This window comes from Phasianus colchicus, unplaced genomic scaffold (assembly GCF_987193195.1).
Source record: "Phasianus colchicus unplaced genomic scaffold, bPhaCol1.hap1.1 HAP1_SCAFFOLD_60, whole genome shotgun sequence".
Taxonomy (NCBI): Eukaryota; Metazoa; Chordata; class Aves; order Galliformes; family Phasianidae; genus Phasianus; species Phasianus colchicus.
The window spans coordinates 148,866-175,508 of record NW_028325236.1 but is presented as its reverse complement, the minus strand read 5'-3'; the positions used below and the strand labels follow the sequence as shown (position 1 = coordinate 175,508).

General features: G+C 40.0%; 1 protein-coding gene across 19 annotated transcripts; it reads right to left on the bottom strand.

Annotated features, from left to right (window-relative positions):
- Positions 1-700: 700 nt before the first annotated feature.
- LOC149911668 (annexin A4-like) lies at positions 701-26,472 on the bottom strand. Of its 19 annotated transcripts, none has more exons than XR_016463002.1 (7): positions 24,787-26,472; positions 24,606-24,700; positions 24,243-24,356; positions 23,270-23,326; positions 22,878-22,954; positions 20,199-20,346; positions 701-1,297 (listed from the first exon to the last, which is right to left on the bottom strand). XR_016463002.1 is itself a non-coding variant. In XM_090133405.1 (6 exons), the coding sequence occupies exons 1-6, from the start codon at positions 24,863-24,865 to the stop codon at positions 10,824-10,826; spliced, it is 504 nt and encodes a 167-aa protein (XP_089989531.1). In that variant the 5' UTR covers positions 24,866-26,472; the 3' UTR covers positions 6,993-10,823. The 19 variants fall into 19 exon arrangements, 10 of the variants coding, with proteins under 10 accessions (XP_089989531.1, XP_089989532.1, XP_089989533.1 ...); XR_016463000.1 differs by lacking the exon at positions 701-1,297 and adding an exon at positions 6,993-10,834; XR_016463001.1 differs by lacking the exon at positions 701-1,297 and adding an exon at positions 18,777-19,928.
- Positions 26,473-26,643: the final 171 nt, after the last annotated feature.

The window sequence follows — 26,643 nt, the reverse complement described above, 5'->3', positions numbered from 1 at the left end:
AAGCCTGAAAAACTTCATCAAGCAAAATAGAAGCAATCCAGGAAATTTGGAAAAACAACCACAACAACAACAAACAAAAATAAAACAAAACAAACTTAAGAACTCGAGAAAACAGAGGGTAAAGATGAGAAAGAGTGATAATGGTCCTAATCAAGAAACAACTAAAAAAGAAAACCTGAAGAAAACCTGAAGTGGTAAAAGCTTGAGTTGTAGTTTTAGATTAAACAAAAGGAAATCAAGGCCACACTAGGGCAGTTAGAAGGGAAAGGTTTAATAAACCACAGATGTAGAGGAACAAAGAGTGTATTATTCAAGATAAAGTGTAGTTTAGAGAATACATGAGTAGAGAGGATATCTTGTCTTTTGGAAAGATGAAGGAAAAGAGATTGCAAGAACACATGGTTCTGCTGGAGAGAATACAGTGAGCTCTTGAACTCTGAAAGAATACAGAAATTGCTGAAAGGGAGTGTCATGAGAGAGAATGTGTACAAATAATGTATGAGCCAGAAGAATGCTTGCAAAGAGAAAGGGAGCAATTAGAAATAGAAAGGTAAAATCTAGAGGGAAAGGATGGAATGAGAGCATTTTGAAAGAGAGCAAGTTCTTATTGAACAGGAACATCAAAAAGAAGCAGAGTGAATTGCTTATGAAAGGAAGGCACTTCATGGACAACAACTTCATTATGAACAGGGAAAGAGGAATGCTTTGAAACATCCACACAATACATATCAAAGAAGAGATTATCTTTACTGGAATGAACGTAGCTCATTCTGATTCTAGTTCCAGAACATCTAACAGTCTTTAGAAATCTCTCACTTCGCTTCAATGATATAACAGTAAATGATTAAATCATTTTCTTTGTAAGGAAAAGATGTATTTAAATCACTCTATCAAAATCTTGTCATTCTTCTCTATTGCTCTTTTCTTTTTCTGGTTATTAAATGATATTTACATCTTAATCTATTTTGCTAAGATACAGAAGTCCTCCTATTTCAGATGCTAAGATCTATTCAGGGGCATTTGACCTAGAAGACTTTCTGAATTTTGGAGTACTTTGTTTCATATAAACATGAATAGAACTACAGGGAAATCACAGAGGAATAGTATCTCTTCCAAAGGAACAAAAACCTCCTGAAATAATAAAGCTTCAAAAGAAACAGAAGCATGAAATCAGATTATTTACTTTAAAACAAACAAACAAATAAACCTACCTTCCATTATCTTATGTTCATTATATTGTTTTCTTTCTTTTTCTTAAGCTACTTAAGACCAGGTGCTTAGAACTGTCTTCATTTTCCTAGGAAGGAGAACAGCTTTCACATTCAAGTAGAAGGACATATAAGCATGTTTGAGGACAGTCACAGATTGTAATTCTGCCTCTGAGGATCAATCAGTAGTACTTTTTTGATGCGTATGAAAGGAATATTTGAAATAAATACTGCATTGACTTCGCATCCTATGAAGGAGGTCAAAGGAAAGAATTTAATTTTCTGCTGTTTGTAAAGTCCCCTATGTAGAACATATCACCTTTCCCCTAAGATCAGCTGGTATCTCTTTGTAACATCAGCATAAGTTACCTTGACTGTCAAGCATGTGACTCACATTCTAATCAAGACTTTGACTAGATTTTTGTGGGTTTGTGGGTTCTCAATATGTAGCTCATGAAATACAAGTATCCTTTTCATACCTGGATCAGTCTTTCAGTCATGCAGTTATGTTCGTTTCATTATCAATTTACATAAATTAATATCACACACTTTAACAGAGTCAAGTAAAAGTATCACATATTTCTAAAACACGGCCCTGAATATTATGCTTTGAAATCATTCAATTAAAAAAGAAACAGGACTAATCTTTGATTGAGTAGCTTTCTTTTATTCCTAGCTAAGCTACCAGCATGTGCACTGGCCTATATAGTAATTCAATATAATAATTCACCTAAAGATTACATAGCAATTATGTTTAAGAGTCATTATGTATAGAAAGATGGTAATGACTTATGTTCCTTCTACAATGACTCTCAGCTATTTAATATCACGATAATAACCATGACAAGAAATGGTACTTAGACAGTAAAACATATTGTTCCTATAATTGAAGCGTAAATATACAATATTTTTCATCCTTAGTCACTAAACTAACTACCATTAATAGGAAAGAGACAGTATATAAGTGTATACATATATGTTTATATATTTGTTTATATATTAGTGCACGAGAGAGACAGGAAAAGAGGAAGAGAGACAAAAACGTGGTAAGATAGGAAAAAAGTAACTGACAATATTGAAAATAAATATATGCATTTAAATAAGAAATATAAATCTAATTACTTTAAACCTGATTTCTCCACTGTTGGATTTCCTGAGATATGGATAAGCACTATTGACATGTTAAAAATACAACACCACTTTCATCTGGCTAGGAAAATGTATTAGCCCTTAATCCAATATATTTCTGTGATGCCACATTTAAGCAGTTTTCCTCTGAAGAGCAATAAATCAGAATATCTCGAAGAAGGTGTTAAAAAATCTGGTGACAAAAGTGACCCCAATTCCAAATCTCAAAGGAAAATAAGTCACCACCCACAGTCTTATTACCTTATTAGACTTGGGTAGGCTTGTTCAGATATTTTTTGCCCTATACTTGTGTCTACTTGAAGAATTTTGTAAATTTTGGTCAGTGAACAAAATCTGTAAAAGAGATTCCTTTTTGAAGTCCAAAATAATTCATTTAATTAATTACAAACAATTTTGAATTAGACTCAGACTCCAGAACTTCCCTATTTCCTCTTTTTTCTGGTGACGGAAGTGTAACTATATGTCATGGTTTTAGATTTTTGTTCTCAGTATTCCACATCATAACACCATGTAGTACATGTTAAAGCATTAATGCTCCTGTTCCATGCATAGTAGATACTTCGGGGTACCTGTTTTAGAAGAGAAGAAGAACTATATCCCCCAGAGGACTGCTCACTGTTCTGTTACCATTTCTGCTCAGTGGGAAAGATAAAAACCATTCGTAGATCTCTTGACTTCCCTTTTTTGATTTTCTGGCTCATCTCTGCTCCCAGCCATATCACCTCAGCTTAATTAGAGTAAGGCTTCTATTTTTCAGACACTCTCACTTTAGTTATTAGCTTCAATTCTAATTACGTTATATTATATTGCATTATAGTATGTTATCTTGCATTCTGATATCTTATTTAGTAAATTAGTTTGTTTCTCCTCAGATCATTGCCACTGTGCTGTTTTTAGACCCATCTCCCTACCTTTTCCCCTTTTCCTTTTCCCAGGGCTTGGATTCGCAGGTTCCCCTGCCTCATTAGTCTATTACCTATGTTAGTGTCTGAAAAGTGCTAGAATAGAAGTAGAATAGTGCATAGAGGTGCTCATTCACAAAAACTCAACAGTGATTTCATAACAGCTAATTTAGCTACTTTGATAAACGTTACTGCCTTGAATTACTAAAAAATTCCTGCTAAGAGCAGGTGTCAGTGAATTTACATTGGACAGAATAGCAGTGTACTTTCCAGAGAAATGCTTGTGAATATATCTGAAATCAAGCCAACAATATTCATAGGAAATTTACCATTCACACATATTTCAAAATTGCCAATGGCTTCTACACGATCAACTCTGCACACTTCTTACAAAACATTTCACTGGGATTAAAAATATAAAGGTTCTGTACTAATGATTGCTGGCAATCTTAGGTGAAATTTTTCTCACTTTTTTCACTTACATTAACTCCATTTCATCTGACATACTTTTTAGATTAAAACATTTTTAGAGTGAGGATCTTCACTTTCAGCATTCTTTTCTTAACATATTATGTGAGCCTTATGCTGCTGTATGGGCACTAATGCATATACTAATTCTGTACGACTAAAAAGCATTAACCGTGAATCTATCCTTTAAAAGCATCTATCTTTCAAACACGTAAAATGTATCAAAGAGCCTCTCGCTGGGCTACCATATTCCACACATGTAGAGTATTTTCTTGTTGTTATTAATCACGGGCACCAAAATATCATTATGAAAATTTAAGCACATAAACAATATATTATGAACATACTGCTCTGATGACCAAGAAGGCCAATGAGTTCATTGAAAAGAGCATGGCCAGAAGGTCCAGGGAGGTGATCTTCCCCCTCTGCTCTGCTCTGGTCAGGCCTCACCTGGAGTACTCTATCCAGGTCTGGGCTTCCCAGTACAAAAAAATGCAGGGATCTCCTGGAGATAGTCCAGCAGAGGACCACAAGTGACCTGGAGAGTCTCCCCTATGAGGAAAGGCTAGGTAACCTGAATCTTTTCAGCCTTGAGAAAAGAAGACTGAGAGGGGATCTTATTAATGTCTATAAATATCTTAAGTGTGGGAGTCAAAGGGACATGGCCAACCTCTTTTCAGCAGTCCATGGGGACAGAACAAGGGGAAATGGCCATAAAGTTGAGCATAGGAAGTTACGAACCAATAAGCGAAAGAACTTCTTCACAATGAGGGTTACAGAGTACTGGAACATGTTGCCCAGAGCTTTTCTTCAGAGGAGGGGAGTTACATTCAGCTAGATTGAGTCAAGGTTAGATATCATGGGGAAGACAGAGACCCCCATGCTTTCTGGGAACGCAGAAAACTGCGTTTTCATCAAAACTTACTATAGGAAGTAGATTAATTATCTGTTAATATATATTCTGCTGGTCCTATCGTCTGATTTCTTGACTGAACAAGCCTACACATGCACTGTGATGCTGAAAATGCTTATCACTATTTATAGACAAGATTATTCCTACCTTAATGGAGAAAAAAAAAAAAAAGCATGATAACATCTAGATAGGAAAATTCTTTTTATTAAAGGCCAAGAGGAAAGGAAAGCAAGAAGAACTCTTAAGAAGAAAGTGGAAAAGAAAGAAATCAAAAGGGAGAAAAGCTTGAAAAGGGAACGAGGGGGGGAAGAATGAAGTAAAGAATGCTGAAAGTAGGGACTGTTCAAACCTCACTAAAATTGGCTGTAGTGAAGGGGCAACAGGATCCCTTCTCTGATAATGGGGGAATAGAATTTATTTATTTTTTCCTAGAAGTTCATATTGTGTTGCACTGGTGATTAAAGGTGAGCATTGCTTACATATAATCATGGACTGGCCTGGGTTGGAAAGGACCATAATGATCATCTAGTTTCAACCCTGCTGTCACGGGTAGGTTTGCCAACCAGCAGACCAGGTTGCCCAGAGCCACATTCAGCCTGGCCTTGAATGCCTCCAGGGATGGGGCATCCACAACCTCCTTGGGCAACCTGTTCAAGTGTGTTACCGCCATCTGAGTGAAAAGCTTCCTCCTAACCTCTAACCTAAATCTCCTCTGTTTCAGTTTAAGACCATCCCCCTTTGTTCTATCACTATACACCCATGTAAACAGTCTTTCCCTTCCTGTTTATAAGCTCCCTTCAAGTATTTGGAGGCCACAATGAGGTCTTTCTGGAGCTTTCTCTTCTCCAAGTTAAACAAGCCCAATTCCTTCAGCCTTTCTTTCTTTATACAAGAGGTGCTCTGGTCCTCTGATCTTAGCAGCCCTATCAGGACCTGTTCCAAGAGCTCTGTGTCTTTCTTGTGCTGAGGGCCCTAGGTGTGGATGCAGTACTCCAGATGGGGCCTCACAAGAGCTGAGTAGACGGGAACAATCACCTCTCTCTCCCTGCTAGACACTCCTCTTTTAATGCAGCCCAGAACATAGTTGGCCCTCTGGGCTGCAAATGTACACTGATGGTTCATGTCTAGCTTCTCATCTGCCAGTACCCCCAAGTCCTTCTCTGCAGGCTGCTCTCAAGGTGGTCTTCCTCCTGCCCTTATAAATACCTGGAGTTGTCCCAGCCTAAGTGCAACCTCATTAGATTCTCAGGGGCTGACTTCTCCAGCCTGTTCTGGTCCCTCTGGATGGTTTCCCTTCCCTCCAATGTATCAACTGCACTGCTCAGCTTCGTGTCACCTGCTAACTTGCTGAGGATGCATTTGATGCCATTGGCCAGACCATTGACAAAGATGTTGAAGAGCCCCGTTCCCAAGACTGACCCTTGTGGGACACCACTTGTGACCGGCCTTCACCCTGACACAGAACCACAGATCATGTCCAGCCAACCAGTTCTTAATCCATTGAAAAATTCCCAGGGAACTACATGCTGGTGATCCTCACCTCTGTACCTGGGAAGATCATAGAGTAGGAACCATGCGAAGGCACCTACAAGATAAAGAGGTGATCAGAGACAGCCAGCACAGCATCACAAAGGGCAGATCTTGCCTGACCAATCTGATGGCCTTCTATAATGGAGTGACGGTATCACTGGACAGAGGAAGGACGATGTCATTTACCTCGACTTCTTCAAAGCCTTTGACATGGTCCCTCATCACATCCCTATCTCAAAATTGGAGAGGTATGGACTTGAAGAAGGAATTTTTCAATTACTTTAATTTCAATTACTTCAATTTCACTACTTCCTATAGTAAGTTTTGATGAAGTAATTTCTAGCTTTCTTCTGATGTTTTTATTTTGGTAGTTTGTAATATATTATTAAATAGCTATTATTTTTGTCTGTATTTCCTATGACAAAAGTTCACTAAAAATGGAAATTTTTCTAATAAAGAACTGATCAGCAGTCTCTTCAGATAGAATCTGAACAGAAACTTCAGTGCTTTTTTTTTTCCCTGAAAGTCAATACAGTTTAGAACCTGCTAATCCTGACTGCATCTTTCACTAATGTTTGAGGTCAAAAAGCTAAATCTTGAGGGGAAAAAATAAATAATACCTGAAAGCTTACAGTAACTAATACACTTTGAAACAGCAATGATAGAATATACTGAATAAATGTATCTTCCACGTGAAGATTTTTATATCTTCTGATGAGTTATGCAACTTATTAGAAACAATGTTAAGAAAAACTATTGTAATTTTATTTTATGATTTTTAATATTGTGCTTGCTTCAAGCTGTGAACTACTGTTGTTCTCTTAAAAAAAAAAAAAAAAAAAAAAATCAAGGAAAATTGCACCTAGGTATGTATAAGGATTATTTTTAATGCTAATGTGTGAAGATTATGCAGAAGCATACTTTAGATACGATCCCACTGATTCTTTGACTCACAAACATCCATTAAAATTGAAAGATACATTGTAGATAAGCCAGCTTCTTATGTGCCTGAAAATTGAGTAACAGATTTCTAATTTTAGAGAAATTACCTGTTTATATATTTTTTGATAAAACACAGTCAGGATATGTTTTGAGCTTTTAAGAGGGAAAGTAAATTTACAAGTAAAAAATTAAAAACTGTATAATGTAAAAGCTAAAAGCAAGTTTAATAATTATCGACTTATATAGATTGGTGTAAAATTTTCAAATTATCAGAAAAAGTCTGGAAAGAAAGAAGTATTCAAAATTCCAAAAAATATTGCAATATTATTCCTGAAGGATGCTTTCCCAGGATTTACTGGGATCTTTACTGGACAAAGTATTTCCCCTTCAGCTCAAACTAGCTGTGTGCTCTGGTGGCCAGGCAGGGTCCTGTCCACCTCTCCCCAGATGGCCACCTCTGTCTTGGCACCAAACTATCCATCCCATAAGTTTACCACTAGCTGGCGGAGTCCCAACTCCAGTACCACCTTGCAGGCTCACATGGCCATTCCTGGTAATTCTTTTGACAACAAAAGCTCCTGTGAGACCATCCTTCGCATGTCCATCCTTTTCCCTTGCCAAAATCTGTCATTTCTTCTTCCCCAAGTCCTCAGGAATAGGGGAAGGCAGAGACCAGCATTCTCTGAGCTGCTGTGCCAGGACAACAGAAGGAATCCAGCAGAAGGACCTGAGCTGACTGGGGCCCTGAGAATGTGTCAAACAAGTTACAGAAGTGGCTACTCATGTGGAGAAGATGACTTTGGTTCTGACATGAAGCAGCCTGAAGTTCAGCATGAAGGTCATCTTTTCAAGATGAGGCATATTGAACAATTGATTCAATAAATAAAAAATGAGTAATACTTAAGAAAACGAACTCACAAAAACAACAAAAACAACACATATTTCTCTCTCTATTTTTCCCCCCTTTTGGACCTTGAGAATCTGCATGGGGATTCTTAAGTCCCTACCTGGTGACCCTGGTATGAAAAAGACATTGCCACATGGAGCAAGAGCTCAGCCAGGGCTGGTGAGAGTCCAGGGCACCCAGCAGTCGCAGCAAAGGCTGAGGGAACTGCCTACAATCAGTATTAAAAAAAGTGAGTGTTACCTACAGATGCTTACTGGGATTGTGGAAGATGATGAAGCCTGGCTTTTCTCACAGGTGCTCAGTGACAGGAGCACAAGCAGCACCAGACACATGCTGCAGCATGGACATCTTCCAGCTGGGAGAAAAAGACTGTCCCCATGAGGATGCGTTCCCAGAAAGCATGGGGGTCTCTGTCTTCCCCATGATATCTAACCTTGACTCAATCTAGCTGAATGTAACTCCCCTCCTCTGAAGAAAAGCTGTGAGATTTTAGCTTGGACAAGGCTTTGGAGATGATTTATTGTAGCCTTTTGATACATACAGTGGGCTTAAGAAAGATGGAGAAAGACTTTTTCTGATGATCTCTAGTGACAGGAGAATGGGGACAATTTAAATTCAAAGATATATTTAGATTAGAATTAAGGTAGAAATCTGTCACTATGAGGCTGTTGAGGCAGTGTAACAAGCTGCCCAGAGAAGCTGTGGATGCATCAGTGGAAGAGCTCCAGGTCCAGTTAAATGGCACTTTAGAGTAACCTCATCTAGTGAAATGTGTCCCTACCCAGGGTGACACTTAGTAGAATGAAAAGGCTCTCACTGTGAGGGTGCTCAAACGTGGAACAGGTGACAGAGATACAGAGGATCTCAATCCTCCCCAGATTAACCAGATATAAGTAAGCTTCACTGAATCTAACCTAAAGAACCAACAACCAATGCTTGCAAGTTGTATTCCGTTCAGAGGCTTTCCTCAGGAAACGAGTCAAAGAAGAGAAGCTATGAAGCAGCGGTGAAGGGACAGCTGTCCCACTTACCCCATTAGTCCAGTGGACAGTTCAATGGTACAATTTTCTGCATCTATACAAGGCATAGAAAAAAATATAAGAAGTACCCAAGCAAAAGGGGTGCGTTGAGATCCTCTGGTACCATGGCAACACTGATGTCACCAAAAACAACACAACTAACTCAGTTTTCTTTAGTTCAGTAACAGTCTGTATGATTGTTTGCAATTTAGTCTTCATAGGAAACAGAATCACCGCTTTTCTCTCTACCTGAAGAGAATGTACACAGGGGTAAAGTGATGGGGGGACAGACACACTTATACATGCATCACTAAGCAAGAGCATCCGTAAATAAAAGCATGCTACATAAATGCCAGCTGCGGCTAAACAAATAGAATCACAGAATCACTCAGGTTGGAAAAGACATTAAAGATCATTGAGTCCAACGACCTAACCTGACTACCCTAAATAGCCTCTGCTAAATCATCTATCTGAGCAGCACATCCAAATGGTTTTTAAACACATCCAGGGATGCGATCTTTTAGGTAACAAAGAACTTTTTTATAGCTATAGTTTTATAAAGTTATTCTCTCAAGTTGTTCAATATACTTAGAACCAAAAGGGCAACTATGTACCATGAGAAATAACGAAAAATAAGGAGAGAGAAAACGAAGGAAGAAAGGAAGTAAGAACATGTTTATATTGAAAGAATTAAAAATCCACTCTTCAAGTTTCTGAAAAAGAAAAATAGAGATGTTACCATGCAAGGAATTAAGCAATAATTCTTTTTCCAGCAACCAATACAGAAATATGAAGTTCTGTTTGGAAAAATAAATGCTGAAAACAATTAATAATGTAAAAAAATATATTTATTTTCAGAACTCGCTAATTACATACATTCTTCTAAAAGTTTGAGGTTCCTTTATTAAAATAATTTTCTAATCTAGAAGTTACATAAGCACTTATGTGAAAAGGAAAGATTTATAGATTTCTCATGCAAAGGCTGCTCTGAAAGCAATGCCTTCTATTTTATTTTGTTGGCCCATGATATCAGAGGTAGACATCAGTAGTATAACAGTAGAGATTGAACGTTCCCACCAATATCCCACTAGATTTTGTTGCCATGATGGCAGCATAGTGGCAGTCTGTGAAAATTATATCTGACACAGAAGTGCACATGAAACAAAGATATAACTGAATTCCTCCATGTGGAAAAAACAGCATCCATTGACATTCTTCAATACTTGATGAATATTCACAGAGATTTAACAGTCAGTGTTAGCATAGTGTGTTAGGTGGTGTGTTTCAGCAGTGGTGACAGTAATAGTGGATCAAATCTGCTGCTCCAGGCTTTTTTTTTTTTTTTTTTTTTTTTTTAAACAATACGCGCAGCATACAAGCCCTTCTTCAATCACCACCAAAAATGCATAGCTAGTCATGGTGACTACATTGAAAAATAATCTTCTGTAGCTTAGAACTTATTCTATTTAAATGGAAACTATATTATATAAGATTATGATGATACAATTTGATAAATGGGAAGCATTACTTTCAGAGCAAAGAAAATATTTAAGGGAATGTATTTAAATCTTATTTAATTTATTGTGACTTTCTAAAAGATAAACAAAGTCCAAGTGTCCCATAAAAAAAAATTTAGTATTTCTAAATCAATTTTTCTGAAGGAGGGCCACAAAGATGATCAGAGGGATGGAACACGTCCCCTGTGAGGACAGGCTGAGGGAGTTGGGCTTGTTCAGCCTGGAGAAAAGAAGGCTGCAGGGTGACCTCTTAGCAGCATTCCGGTACCTAAAGAGAGTCTACAAAGAGGAGGGGAGTCAACTCTTTGAAAGGGTAGATAATGGCAGGACGAGGGGAAATGGTTTGAAGTTGAGGGAGGGAAGATTTAAGTTGGATGTCAGGGGGAAGTTCTTTACAGAGAGAGTGGTGAGGTGTTGGAACAGCTGCCTAGAGGGGTTGTGGATGCCCCATCTCTGAATGTGTTCAAGGCCAGATTTTATGAGGCCCTGGGTAGCCTGGTCTAGCATTAAATGGGGAGGTTGGTGGCCCTGCATGTGCAGGGAGGTTGGCGATCCACAATCCTTGAGGTCCCTTCCAACCCTGGCCATTCAGTGATTCTGTTATAACATCTGTACATTCATTGATTATACAGTATTCCATCAAAAAACCTTAAAAAATCTTTTAAAAATGAACTAGCAATACATACTCTTCTAAAGGAAATGCTGAATGATTTAAAAAAGTGTTCAAGTGTAATTGAAAAATGTTTGAGTATGCAACTGAACATTTTGGTGGGATATGTATGCATGTAAAATAGATTTTTTTTAAATCTGACTTTGATTATGCATCCACTGATGCATAACAAATGTACTTGTATGGGATACACATTGCTGTTGCAGATCACAAACCTGTGGTGCCTGAGAATATCCACCAGTAACTTCACTACAGCTAGACATTTAAAAATAATGGACTGCTCAATTTGCTGTGGTTTCAAGAAGTTGATACAAAAATAAAACATTTTTTGTATCAGACTAAATATATGTTAAAAGAATGAAAAATATATGTTAAATTTTAATATTTCATTTAAAAATTGTACCATTCTTAGGTGCTGAGTTGATGACAGGGCCTGCTGGGCTGCTGTGTGTGTCTGGGGTGCCCTGTGCTGGACACAGCCAGAACCAAAATAGACCCATACCTATTACTGTTAACCACTAGAGATAAGAAATTAGCTGAAGTCTGTTCTCACTTACTTTCATACCAGAATAACAAACACTTGCAAAGAAACAATCACAACTATTTCTTCCTGGGGAGTAGGTAAACAACCCACACTTTAAATACTTATAAAAAAAAAAAAAAAAGTTATTTTTGATCCTAAATCTGCAAAACTCTACTGTTTGAGGAGTACCATGGAGCAAATGAGGAAAATCACCAATTTTTATGATCTTCAAGATAAGAAGTCCCCTCTATGTAAAAACAAATAAGAAAAAAAAAAAGAAAAAAAAAAAAACATGCTAGAGAGTACATTAGAAAAGAATTAAGCTTTCAAACAGAGCATGTTTTCAAAGAGATCTTCAAATGTTTTCACAGTTCATTTCCCTCACTCTCCACTGTTTTAATACAAGTACTGAGACATGCACCTGTAATATCAGAAAAAGTAAATACCAAGCTATGCTTGCAGATGTTGAACTGTGACTATGCTGGCTGAAAATCAATTACATAGAAATTGTAGAAATATCCAGAATAAAAATATCTAAAGAGAAACAGAGAAAAAGAGGGTTGGATGCTTCGGATAACTCTTAAGTGTTCTATTCACTGTCACAAACAAAGCTACTAAGTTTACAGTGACTGCTGATAATTTTCTCAAATCTGTGATTCTTTTTTTCTCCAAAATGAAAAACAATTTTAATTACAATGATTTAATACAGTTGCTACAAATATGAGAACATGATTAGACAAAACATATGCTTCAAAATGTTTCTTCCTATCTATCATTTAATATTTTTATGCAGTTCCATCACTTCTATGGTCATAGAAGTCCATCTTTTCATTAAGACAGTTTAGTGAACATTATTATTATGAGTAATAAAATATTATGAGAGGATGGCAAAGAACCATTTACATGGATTATGAGACCACATAAGTATCTTCACAATTTAGGTGGAAAAAAAAAGTGTAAAAGAATAAATATGTATTCATATGTTTACATACATATGGACATATAGTTCATTCAGCATAGGGAGTTCCAGTGGCCATCAAGACACTTCATCAGTTTTTTGATCGTTTGTTTGTGAGCATAGGCTGATGAAACAAAATGTCCACTATATCTATCTAGTGGCACTGGACAAAAGAAAATTGGTTAGGTTCCACACAAGTTAAATAGTGGCTTTCTTATCTACTTTAAATATTCCCTGTGATATTTTGATGTAATATATAGTTTTGGAGAGAATGGAGTTTCTGTGAAGTACATATGGCAACCATAGGAGAGAGTGATGGAGATATGAATAGTTGGTAGCAATAGCATGACAATGGCAAAGGAAATTACAAGTATCACAGAAATTTTTCTAATGATGAATACAGCTGATGAATGTGGAATTAATAGTGAAGAGGAACAATGGTTTCACTTAAAGTCACTACAGGCAAATAGGATTAACTTGTCAAAATCTGTTCAAGCTCTAATTTTTAGCACTTCAATATTTTCAAAACAGTTATTGTAAATATTCCTTTCAAATACTTATGGCTTAAGCCTTAACAGCACCTCCAAGTCTAATTTTTTTTTCTCTTGTAAATATTCACATGACCAAGATTTTGTTCACTGTACTATCTAAGGAGTAAATAATCTCCATAAAAAATGTTCATTTCTTCATAAAACGATAAGGTCTGACTTGTTTATTTTTCTTCTTTTCTCTCCTTCTTATCTTAAAAAGTGCTGTCAAAGACTGTTCAATAGGAATGCTACTGTTTTTTTTGTTGTTGTTTGTTTGTTTGTTTGTTTGTTTTGTATGCATTAATCTGCTGCAGTATTGTGATTGAAGGAACTATTCGTATGGCAATGATTCTGCAGGAGCTTATTATGAACTTCAAAAATCAGTGATAAAATACAATATATATTGTAGTTGTCATAGCCTCCAGATGCCTTGAATTTGCTGATTGTCTAAAAAATTCATAAATGGGAACATGACGAGAGACATCTATCTATCATGTCTCTTTACTCTCTGTCTCAAAAAGAGCTTGAATATAAATATTCCATCAGCTTTGCATTAATGAATTCAGTGGATACTTTGCCTTCTGTAACATTACTTTCTTTCCTATGACTTGCTTTTTGATAAATTTTTCCTATGGCTTGCTTTCTGCTAAATTATGTCACTGCAAATGTAAAGATCCTTTCCCCTCTTTTGAGTGTATTAAATATATTATATGTACCTGAAACTCTACAAAGGGGATGGGGGGCAAAATGCCTCCTATACTGTCAGAAAAGAGCAAGTCTGACACTGCCTTATGACACTAAATATGGACAAGTCTCTGGAGCTGGACAACATGTATCTCAGAGTCCTGAACTAACTGACTGATGTGGTTGCCAAGCTACTCTAAATCATTTCTGAATATTCATGGCTGTCAGGTGAAGGTCCTGGCAAGTGGAAAAAGGAATCATCACTCCCATTTTTAATAAAGGGAGAAAGGAAAATCTGGGAGACTATCGACCAGTGAGCCTTACCTGTGCCAGGGAAGATCACAGAGCAGAACCTCCATGAATCTACTCTAAGGCATGTGCAAGAAAGGGGAGGGGGGTGATTCAAGAATGCCAACACAGCTTCATCAAGGATAGACTATGCCTGACCATAGAAGTGCTCAGGTTGGAAAAGACCTCAGAGACCATCAAGTCCAACCACAACCTAACCAAACTTACCCTAATTCTAACAACCCTCTGCTAAATAATGTCTCTGAGCACAGTAAACAAATGGTTTTTAAACACATTCAGGAAAGGTGACTCAACCCTGCCTCTGGGGAGCCTATTCCAGTGCTTAACAACCCTTTCTGTAAAGAAGCTTTTCCTGATATCCAGCTTAAACTTACTCTGGCACAACTTGAGACCATTTTCCGTCATCCTGTCACCAGTGAGAAGAAACCAACCCTGCACTTGCTGTAAGCACCTGTCAGGTACTGGAAGAGAGTAATAAGGTCTCTCTTCAGACTCCTTTTCCCCAGACTAAACAGCCCAATTCCTTCAGTCGCTCCTCATACGGCACATTTTCCAAGCCCTTCACAAGCCTTGCAGCCCTTCTTTGGACCTGCTCGCACCCCATGTCCTTTCTGTATTGAGGTGCCCAAAACTGAACACAGTACTCGAGGTGAGGCCTCACCAGTGCTGAGTACAGGGGCCAAATTACTTCCCTAGTCCTGCTCACCACACCATTCCTGATCCAAGCCAGGATGCCACTGGCCTTCTTGGCCACCCGGGCACACTGCTGGCTCGTATTCAGCTGACTGTCCATCAATATACCAGGGTCCCTTTCTGACAGGCAACTTTTCAGCCACTCCTTCCCAAGCCTATAGGGTTGCCTGGGGTTGTTGTGACCAAAATGCAGGACCTGACACTTGACACTATTGAATCTCACACGGTTCACCTTGGCCCATCAATCCAGTTTATCCAGGACCTTCTGTAGCACCTTTCTCCCCTCTGGCAGATCAACACTCCCTCTCAATTTGGTGTAGACTGCAAACTTACTGAGGGTGCACTCAATCCCCTCATCAAGATTGTTAATAAAGATGTTAAATAGAAGCGGCCCCTGTACTGAACCCTGGGGGACACTGCTCATGACCAGCCGCCAACTACATTCAACTCCATTGATCACAATTCTTTGGGCTTGGCCATCCAGCCAGTGTTTCACCCAGCAGAGCATACATCCATTCAAGCTATGGGCAGCCACCTTCTCCATGAGAATGTTGTGAGGGACAGTGTCAAAGTCTTTACTGAAGTCCGGGTAGATCACATCGACAGCCTTACCTTCATCCACTAAATGGCTCACCTTGTCATAGAATGAAATCAGGTTTGCCAAACATGATCTACCATTTGTAAACCCATACTTACTAGGCCTGATCCCTTGGTTGACTTTTAATTGGTCCATTATGTCTCCTGAGATTATCTGTTCCATAATCTTCCCTGGTACTGAGGCGAGACTGATAGACCTGGAGCTACCAGGATCATCTTTCCGTCCTTTTTGAAGATGGGTGTCACATTTGCCAGTCTCCAGTCCACTGTGACATCCCCGGTTAGCCAGGACTGCTGAAGGATGATGAAGAGTGGCTTGGAAACCACATCCACTAACTCCTTCAGCACTCTAGATGCAATCCATCTGACTCCATGGACTTTTGAGCATTCAGCTTCTGGAGCAAGTCCAAAACCATCTCATCGTGGATTATGCAGGGCCTATTCTGTTCCCCATCCCTATCTACCAGTGCAGGAGGCTGTGTTCCCAGGGAGTAACAAGTCTTACTATTAAAGACTGAGGCAAAGAAAGCACTTAATACCTCAGCTTTATCCTGATCCTTGGTCACCATGCTGCCCTCGGTGTCCAACAAGTCATGGAGGTTCTCTCTAGCCCTCCTCTTGCTGTTGATATATTTATAGAAATATTTGTTGTTGTCTTTTATCTTAATGACCAAGCTCAGTTCTAACTGGGCTTTGGTTTTTCTAATTTTCTCTCTGCACAGCTTCACTCCATATCTGTAATCGCCTGGAACAGCTTGAAAAGCGGGCTCATGTAAAATCAAATGAGATTCATCAAACCAAAATGTAAGGTGTTGCCACTTGGGTTGGAGCAATCTCAGATATGTGAACAGACTGGGAGAAGTACTCAATGAGAGCAGCTCTGTCAAGTAGAACTTGGGGGTCCTAGTGGATAAAGAGCTGGATGTGAGCCAGCATTGTGCACTTGCAATTTGGAAGGCCAACAGTATACTGGACTGCCTCAAAAGAAGGGCAGCCAACTGGGTAACAGGAAGAAGTTGTCCCCCTCAGTTCTGTTTTTGTGAAGTCACACCTGAAATACTGTGCCCAGGTCTTAGGCCCTGAAGACAATGAAGATGTGGAGCTGTTGGAATCAGTCCAGAGGGCAGCCACAAAGATGATCAGAGGGCTGGAGCACCTCTCCCGTGAGGTTCAGGAAGTTGGGCTTGTTTATACTGGAGAGGAGGATTGTTTTTCTGGGGAGACCTCATTGCGACCTTCCAATACTTCAGAGGAGTTTATGAACTGGCAGAAAACCAACTTTTTTCATGGTCTATTAGTGAGAACGGGCAAGAATGGTTTTAAATTAAAAGAAAGGAGATTTAGGTTAGATGATAGGAGGAAATTTTTTATTCACTGTGGTAAAGGACTGGAAAAGGTTGCCCAGAGAAGATGCAGATGCTTTTTCCCTAGAGGCATTCAGTGCCAGTCTGGATCAGGCCCTGGGCAACCTGATCTAGTGGTTGATAACTATGTTCATGTGAGGGCATTGGAACTACATGATATTTAAAATCCCTTCCAACATAAGTCATTCTATGATTTTAAAATGAAAGCTACAACTCCCGTTGACTACAGTATATTTTTTTTTAATGTTAAATATTTTGTTTGCTTCTCTTCCCACACAGTTAAAATCTTTTCTAAATTTGACATCAGCACTTATTCACAGAGAGAAATGTAAAGAACATTTTCAATCTTACTGTAGAGGGAGCCTTTAATTAATTAATTAATTAATTAATTAATTTTTGTGACTTCCGAGAGATCTATTAGAAAGTAACGTCGCAGATCTCATCTGCAGTTTCAAACATAGAAAAATCTCAAAGCAAGAAGGCAAGCAAATAATTAAATGAATAAGAGCACCTTGAAAGGAAATATTTTGTAATTTTACAAACTTCTCTAGGGAATAGATGTCATCTCTAATTCTCTTTTAAAGTTGAACCTTTTTTTTAATTCACATTGCTGTGTAAGGAAGAATGTAGTTTCCATTTCTGACACACAAAAAATAATGTGTATTTTATCAGCATACTCAAGAAAAATAAGAACAAATCAATATGGCAATTAATGACCACGTATTTCAATATGTGGTTTAATGAGAGTTCTTAATACTCTGAGACTAATAACCAGATTGCTGTATTGTGCAATGAAATATTTTTCTTAAGCACTAAGTTTATGACTTTCCAATTAAACCTTTACTATGAGAAAATGTGCAAGTTCTACATCTGAAATATGTTCTCAAATATTCTCTAAATAAAAGACTGCATTCAATATAAACCTACAAACTTGAAGAAAAATATATGATTGTAAGGTATTAAGCAACCTTTTGCTTTAGGTAATGTTTCAAAAATTTTCACAAATTGGATTAGATGCCCATGTTTTAATCAGGCTTAAAAAATTGCTACTTATCTATACAGTCAGTTTCTTCACTGACAGCAGGATTAATCTGCAAATCTCACTGGTTAATGACAATGCTTCAATATACAATACTAATTATAGGGCTAAAAACTTTGCTCCTGCTGAATTCCATATCTATGGAACAATGTAACTTTACATAAGTTGCTCCAAATAATGCATTTGAAAACAAGTTTGGAACTCTCAAACATTATTCTGTTTTTCCAAGAAGTCATAAGACAGTGAACTTTTCTTCTCAACTGCGCTGCTGCTGTCTACTGGTTTCAGCATACTGACTCAAGGACAGCCTGATTCCTGCTTCTAAAATCTAACAGTATTTTAGGAGAGGGTTTTTTTGTTTCTTTGTTTTGTTTGTTTTGTTTGTTTGGGAGGAGAAAGAAAAAAAAAGTTCCTATAGACATATAAATGTAAAACATTATTATTAATGTCATTAACAAAATACTGAAATAACTTATAATACTAGCAGTTCAATGCTTCTCTTCGAGGAAAACAAAAGGTTAGGTTTCTTACTTCAGTTGTCTGTGAAGACAAATTTTATCAGTATTTTTTTAGTTGATTCATTATTTCCTTGATAGATGTGTTTTATTTTTCTCCAGAAATATGCAGTCTTTCAAGCAGACAACTTTTCATTTTGTTAGCCAACTATGCTTTTCCTCACATTTAGTTTCAGACTCCAAATTCATCTTGTAACGTGCTTACAGTGCATTAGATATCAATTTAATTAAAAAAAAAAAAAAAAGGAAACAAAACAAAAACCTAAAACCTTTTGCTTGTAAATATTTTTGGCTAAAAAAAAAACAAAAAAAAAAACCTACAACTTAAAAATATTTTCTTTTTTTTGTTGTTGTTTAAAAAAGTGTTGGATTAAAAAAAAAAAGTTGGTTTCTGTCTCCATATACTTGTATTTGTATTCAAAGTAGATATACTTAAATGTAAAAAAATGTAATCATGATGTGAAATCAACCATGTTATAGTGTTGGCTACACTTAAAACAGCATATAAAATATTTTAATAGAGTGATGGCAAATTTGGTTCATTAAGAGCCTTGTACACAGTGCTACCTAATACTTCAGATGATCACTACCTTTTTGAACAAGAACCAACTTGTTGTAGGATAACCTACAGTTCCTCAGATAACACATACAATGTGTTTTCTTACAAACGTATCCAACACCCATGAATTCCCCCAGCACAGCCCTACCAACACCGCAGCAAGTTTGATTTGATTTTTCAGCTAAGTTATTTCAGCTGTTAAAAAATTATCTAAGTTTAATCTAAATTTTAAAATGAGGCTTTAATTCTTTGCATGGAAATAGGAAAAATAATACCAGAATGTGATTCTCAATAGTGTTTAATGAAAGCACATAGCCAAGTCAAAACAACAGAAATCACAAGATATTTTTGCTAGTTAATTAACATAATTGCTAGTTACCATGACAAAGTGTTTCAATAGGCCTTAAATCACTTGATGTCAATGGAAGAGTCTTCAAGATAGGTGCTTCTTAACTTGTTCTAACTTTTTTTTTTTTTTTTTTTTTTTAAGATAAATCTCAAGTATTTATTTCCCCTAAAACACCTACAAGAATACTGTACTAAATTTGCATAGAAATAGGACATCAGACATTTACAGTTTGCAGGCATGTGGACTTCACGTAAGCACCCACAGGATCAAATTCAAGGAATGGTATTTAGAAACTACACTTGCTTTTCTTAAAACTTGATCTGTTGTGCTCTTAACCACTTGCACCATTGCTCATCTCGTTTTTTTTTTTAGAAGAGATTCTAAAGTTATACTCAAATATTAAAGGAAAAATCTCTGAAAAACATGTCATATTTAGACAAGATGAGCTTCTTCAATTGAATTTTTACTTGTTTTATTTTTATCTTTGTCATCAGGCAATGAATTATGTCTTGTTTCCCTCTCAAGACCCAGCATGAAATGTATCTGAATGCTATCTTTTCCTCAACTGGTCTATTCAAGTCTTCTGCAAAAACAATTTTGAAGATCAAAAGTAGTGATTTCAAAGCACTCTTACTAATTCTAATGCTGTATTTCCTATAGAAGAGCTAACTAGAAACTCAGAATAAAGGATACAGTAAATATTAAATTAAGCTCCAGTTATTACAATTAGTAATCCTGGAATATCTTCATGCATTTTAGCAAAAAGCACTTGAGATTCAGATTTAATCTGAAATTCAAAGACAGTTTCTATTTACATTTTTTTTTTTTAAAGGAATATAATGGAAAAACTTACAGTAGGAGCAACCGTAGACCTCAATTCTTAACCCAATTTGGCCTTCTCCATTCCAATCTAAAGGAACTATACGTACATAGCGAGCAATGACTGGGTGTTGCAAATCATGTCGGACCACACTATCAGAGTTTGTGTTTCCAGGAAATGCCTAAGGGAAAGAATAAGAAAATTATTTTATTATTTCTATCTCATACACTGTAAAGATTCTGTTATGAAGGAAAATTTTAGGTAGTGAAGACCTCCGAGTGACTAGTTAGCACTTAAGTTTGGTTAAAATGTTTTCTTTGATACTGAGCAAATGAACAGTGGTTTTAAAAAGTTTTGTAGTGCTCACAACACAAACACTGTAGCACTGGAACCTCGTGCTTTCTCCACAATAGATACAGTAAATTCAGATAAGAGCTGCTGCTAGATAAGAAAGTATTTTGCATCACTGATCCATTGCTCAGTTACTAAAACATTTATAAAGATGTCCAAAAGGGTTGTTCTGTGACAAGATACCCATCCTCTAACAGATTACAAACAGCAGTCACTGTCTTGTAAACAGAAACACTGATATATCCTATTTCCTACAGCAGACCCTCCAATTTCTCAAATTTCCAGGAATACAAAGATCTTTCTTTATTTTTTATGTACTACCTTCTGGAAAATGAGCACACAGTTTCTCTCCTAACCATAGTTACCTCCCACAGCAAAATCAGCTCTTTTTTGACTTTGGAAGTCAAAAAAGTACAAAACACAGTACTCTGTCATGGTTTTATAATTTTGTTATCGGTATTCCACACCAAACATCATGTAAAGCACGGGTAATTAAAGAGTTAATACTCCAGTTCCGTGGACTGACATCTTTCTGGATGCCTGGTTCTCAGAAGAAAGGAAGAACTACACATCCCAGGGGACTTCATGTTCAGAGAGGAAGATAAGCCATGGGAGGGAGTCATGGGATCTTGCTCTCTGGCTCTCTTGCTCACTGCCTAGCAGTGTGTGGGTCTGCTCCCCAACCGTGTGCCTTCAGTTCAAAGTAGGCCTTTTAGTTTCGGACACTCTCTCTCTCTTATTTGATTTATTAGCCTCAATTTCAATTATATTATATTATATTGTGTTATCTTGCATTCCGATATCATGTTTAGTAAAATTAAGTTTTCCTCCTTAGATTGTTGCTGCTGTTCTGGTTTCTGGGCCCAGCTCCCATCTCCCTTCCCTTCCCCCTTTTCCGTCCTGTTTTTGGGCCAGGGGGCCTATGGGCTTGCTGCCCCCTGTCGAGGGCACACGTTGATCTAGATAACTCCGTGACAGACTCTCAAGTAAAATTTAAAAATGACTGAAGTAAATTCAGTGCTTCTTTTGTAATTTTGTACCTCTTGGTAAAAGATTTCATAGTACTCTGCTTAAAAGTAAATGATATCTATCTGTTAACATAACAGATTTTATTGTCTTTTCATCTCATGCACAAACCATTTGTTTTCTAATGGTAAATGTTGAAGATTGCCATTTAGTTATTTTCAGCATTTTCAGAGAAACATCATAAGTCTTCATGAGTAATTTTCAATAAAACGAGTACCTTGGAGCAGTAAACAAAGAAAGGTGATCTTTGCCACACAAATAAACCCATATAGAATCCTATAATACATTCAAGTACTGGAAATAAAAAGAAATGAAGAAACAACTAGGCTGTAAATGTATCTACTGCAAAATATAGTCATCAGAATTTTGTAAAGCCAAAAATTTAGGTTGACACTTTGCATATAGATACAGCACTAGATATTTCAGATGAGTATCCATCTTGTATACTGCACAGTAGATCTAGGTGTAGGTAAAGATTCACAGAACCCTTTCCTTGATGAGCTAAAAAAAAATAATGCATGTAATATTTTTTATAAGGTTGGTTGTTGTACTGCTGCAATTATTGTGCTAAATAATGATGAAGACACTCGCGGCTTCATAGTAAAACTTGTTAGGTACAAAAATTAATGCCTGTGAAGCACTTCCATATTTGAGTGCTAAGCATTTATGAGAAATACAATAGTTCTGTATTCTGAGCTGAATAGCAGACAGACAACAACAAAAAGCACAGGCTGAACAAGAACTAAACAATCTATTGAATAACTGCCTACCATCTCAGATTTAATGCTGTTATGTCCTTGTTAGCAATGCCTCTGTACCATCAAAAACTATGGCAGAAAGTCACAGAGATTCAAAGGACCGCTTTGCAACAAGCTCCTCGTATACTGCATGAACATTCTTTCATCCCTGCAGCACTCTCAGCTAAATCAGGATCGCCCCACAGAAATAATTCATTTTCACTGCTAACAGTCTTGCAAATTGGCCGACCACAGCTAGTACCATTTTCAAGACCTGCTGCTTTGTGCTGCCAATCAAGTTTCTTAGCTCCTCTCCCCCCTGCCCCAATGGCAGTCACACTTCATGATCTCTGCTTTCCATGCTGGAGCTGCAGCCAGTTGGACTTAGGTTTCTCAAGTCCCTTTCAGTCTCAGGAGGGAATAAAACAGCCAGAATGGAATGGATGCAATGGGGCTCTCTCTAGGACACCTGCTGCCTCAGAAGAGTTCACATCTACTGGACAGCTACAGAGCTCCTACAAAAGCATCACACACAAACAAGGAAGGAAAGAAAAACCCAGGACACTGTGCAGGGGTCCTACCTCTCACTAGGTGATACCTGTTTATGTCCATCCTCTGTACACGGAACTGCACCTCATCTGTTCCCCACTTCTTCTCCCCCGCTTCGTACAGGCACTTCAAGACATTAGGGGTGACAAAGTAAGGCTCATGGAGAAGACTGGGCGTACAGGAGATCTTAAATCCCTTGCAGCTAGAGCACTGCTGGCACGTACTTGTCTAGATCACGGATATTTTCCAACAAGCACCTACCAGGCACGGCAACCCACAGCCAAAATCTCATTGCCCCTGCCAAGTAGCCAGCCTGTCGAGAGACCTCTCATTAGAGACTTGCAAACAAGGCTAAAAACATTATTTCCATTTCACAGGCTGGCTTCTCTTCACCACGCATCACCTGCACAAGAATAGATTGGGAAGCACATTACTACGCACCTGAGCATCTTGCTGAGCATGGGCATCATCCACATACATTCCTTCATCTCTGTTTCCCTGCAAAGACACAAGGATAGAAGACTCAGTTCACCAGAGCATCTACTGGAAGCAACTCCTGAGAATTCCCCACTCATGAAAAGCTGCTGGGGATGGATAATGGAGTCCTTCAAAGGGAACACTAGCTTACAAATGAAATGCAGCTCAGATGTACTTTGGGCTTCCTTCTGAAACGAGCAGCAACCCACTTTACTGGGACATTTAAAGAAGAGCCCACAGCACTCATGCACACCCAGAGTCAGAGTTCCCTCCCCGGAGAGGCTGGGTTTGAGGTCATGGGACACACAGGGTGAGAAAAAGCCAGCCTGGAGCTCCTCACCACTGAGTGCAGAGCTGTGCCCACAGCTCTGAACATTCACCCCCTTCTCCCCTCAGCTTGGCTCACCATTGCGAGGGACACGAGGACCCTTCGAAACATGGGAGATGTGTCAGATACGATGCCATCCTCAAGGGAGCAGCCATATTCCAGCAAGAACACACACACAGCACCCGTTAGGAGCAGGGCCACCACCTGGGTGCTGCCCACAACATTTGCCAGCTGTAACCTAGCTAAGTACAGAACTGTGCCCAGGGCTCCCAGCAGCACTGCAGCACTCCAGCCATCATCATTACTGCTACAGCCTCCAATTAAGAAGCGCAGACAGGAAGAAACTGACAAGAGAGCCTTTTGCACTCCTTACGAAGCTTGTAGTTCTCATTAATGCCACAAATCTCTCCATTGGTGCGAAAAGCCAGAATTTCCATTGGGCAACCTTCATCTGCTCCTGCTCCCTAGGGAATCACCAAGGCAAGACTTAAGATACCAGCACCTGCTTGTGACGTGCAACCAGGTTTCTTTAAGAGAGAGAAGACATGCATAACAAAGCAGTAAGTCCTTGGCCAGAACTTAAGCAATACAAAAGGAAGATTTCCAAACCTTCACAGCCCTCCTTAGTTCGTGCACGTCATACATGGTGGTGGGAGTCATCACCCCAATGATCACCCTCTCAAAATTCCCACTCAGCTCCGACTTCAAGTCATCAATCAAATCCTAGAAGGCAAAGAGGAGAAAGGAGTTGGCAGAAGGGACGGCCTTTGAGGACAGAGGAACTGAGCTGTTCAGCACTCCTCTTCAGGCTCCAACCCTCCTTGCATCAACAACTGCTCTGAACTGAACAAGAACAAAACAACCTTGGTCAGGTGAAGTCTCTGCCGACCTTTCTCTTGTAGAGATTGGGTCGTTTTTCACTTTGCGCCCAAGTGACACAACCACGTTCATGCATCTCTGCAGACCACCCACCCTGCCAGTAGTGCTCTTAGAGGTGATCAGAACTTGCTGACGCTGGGAAACATTTAGTTTGGTCAAGACGTCAGTGATGGCATCTTCATCCGTGCCTGCAAGAAACAAATGGAAGCTAGTCAGGATGCTTGCACAAGGATCAGAAGTGCCCTCTGGTCTTGTGCCACCTCCAGTCCCTCACACAGCCAGCTCTCAACAGCTCCAGGACTACATCGATGCACACAAAGCTGCCAGGACCCACGCCACCAGAGCAGCTGCATTTCGGGACACGAAGGGCAGTTCTGTTTCCACTTTCCAACAATTTTTAGGGCAGTTGTGCAGCAGAGCAGTGCAAGCAGCTATGCTTCCCTCTATCAAACCACCAGAGCAGCCATTCGCAGTGCTGGGGAAAAAATAAAAGTTGACCATGGAGGGAGATCAACTTAGCAAAGCCCTTCATGGCCTTCCTGAGAGCCTGCGCTTCTTGCTCAGCGCTGAAACTTGAGACCCCCTCGATTGTTGCCTAAGGCCACAAGAAAAGGATTTAGCAAAGGCAGACCGACGCACGCAGAGTTGAACTGGAAAAAAAAAAGAAGACAAACATGAAAGATGTGAACACAGAGATAGTAAAACTCCACCCACACAACTGATGCTTCTCTCTCACTTCTGTCTCACACGGCAGCCTGTTCTAGTGGGACTTCCCAAGCATATCAGAAAGAAGCCACGGGGGCACAACTGCATGGAGAACATATCTCCATATTGCTGCCCACGGAGTACCTGGTTTCCAGTGAAACAAAAGCTGGACCACCCGGCATCTGTGTTCAGGCCCACCAGGCCTTCTTCCTAGCAGTTCTCCACGTCAATCATAAAGCAATGCGCTCCCATCATAGCCCTAGTCCTGACTTCTCTTGTAGCAGGTAAGGACCAGTATTCTGCACCATTCCTTTTGCTCTGCTCGGCACTGGGGAGGCTGCAGCTGGAGAACAGCGTCCAGCTCTGGGCTCCCAGTACAGGAGACAGCTGGACATGCTGGAAAGAGTCCAACGCAGGGCTACCAAGATGGTGAAGGGACTGGAACACCTCTGCCATGACAAGAGGCTGAGAGAGAGGGGGCTGCTCAGCCTGGAGAAGGGGAGCTCAGGGGGATCCCACCCACGGCTGTAGAAGTTCCGCACAGAAGTTTGTCCTGATATCCAACCTAAACTTACCCCATGCCTGTGTGTCCTGCGGAACCCCACAGATGTGACAGTGGGCTGCTTCTCAAAGGAAACCAGTGCTCGGCGTCGGGAGCGGTGGAGGAAGCAGCTGATCCTGCCAATAACGCTGCCATCGCGCGTCCCTCCCCGGGACTCCCACACCTTCCTCTCCCCAGCCCGGCTCGGCTCCTCGCAGGCTGCAGACACTGCTGAGGCACTCGCGCTCCAGGCCGTCATCTTCCTCCCGTGCTGCCGGACCGCTCTCTGCAGGGCTGCGCTGAGCTCCTGCTGCTGCACCAGAACCGCAGCTCCCGTGCTGACGGACGGCGGAGCTTCGTGCCGGCACCCACAGCACGCGGCCCCCGGGCTGCTGGCGGCACGGCAGGATGCTCCCGTCCCCGCCTCCCTCCCACCGCCCCTCGGCTCCGGCATCCTCCCGTTATCCGCCTGAGGAAACGAAGGCCCCGCACAGGGCTCTGGACGGGCTGACCGACGGCTGATGCCAAATGAACGACGTTCAACACCGCCACGCGCCGGTCCCGCACTTCGGTCACGACGACCCGAGGCATCTCTGCAGGCCGGGGGCAGAGCGGCTGGAAGGCCGCGCGGAGGAAAAGGATCCGGGGGCGCGGGCCCCGGGTCCCCGGAAGCGGAGCGGGCGCGCGGCGCGGGGCAGCGCCGCGGGCAGCCGGGCCGGGGCCACGCGGGACGCGCGCGGTGATGACGCAATGACGGCGCGACCGCGGGCGCAAACGACCCCGCCGGGAGCGCCCGCCCCGTTCCGCGGGCCGACCAATAGGAGAGCGGGAGAGGCGGGGCCGAGCGCGGGCTCTCCGCCAATGGCGGCCGCGGGATTCCGTGCC

Coding starts and splice junctions, on each gene's coding strand:
- LOC149911668 (XM_090133402.1), bottom strand. CDS start 24,865: ATGCAGCTGCTCTGGTGGCGTGGGTCCTGGCAGCTTTGTGTGCATCGA. Junction 24,357..24,605: donor CTAAGAGCACTACTGGCAGG/GTGGGTGGTCTG, acceptor TTTGCCTTCTAG/GATTTGATTGATGACTTGAA. Junction 23,327..24,242: donor AACTAAGGAGGGCTGTGAAG/GTTTGGAAATCT, acceptor GTGTCTTTGCAG/GGAAACAGAGATGAAGGAAT.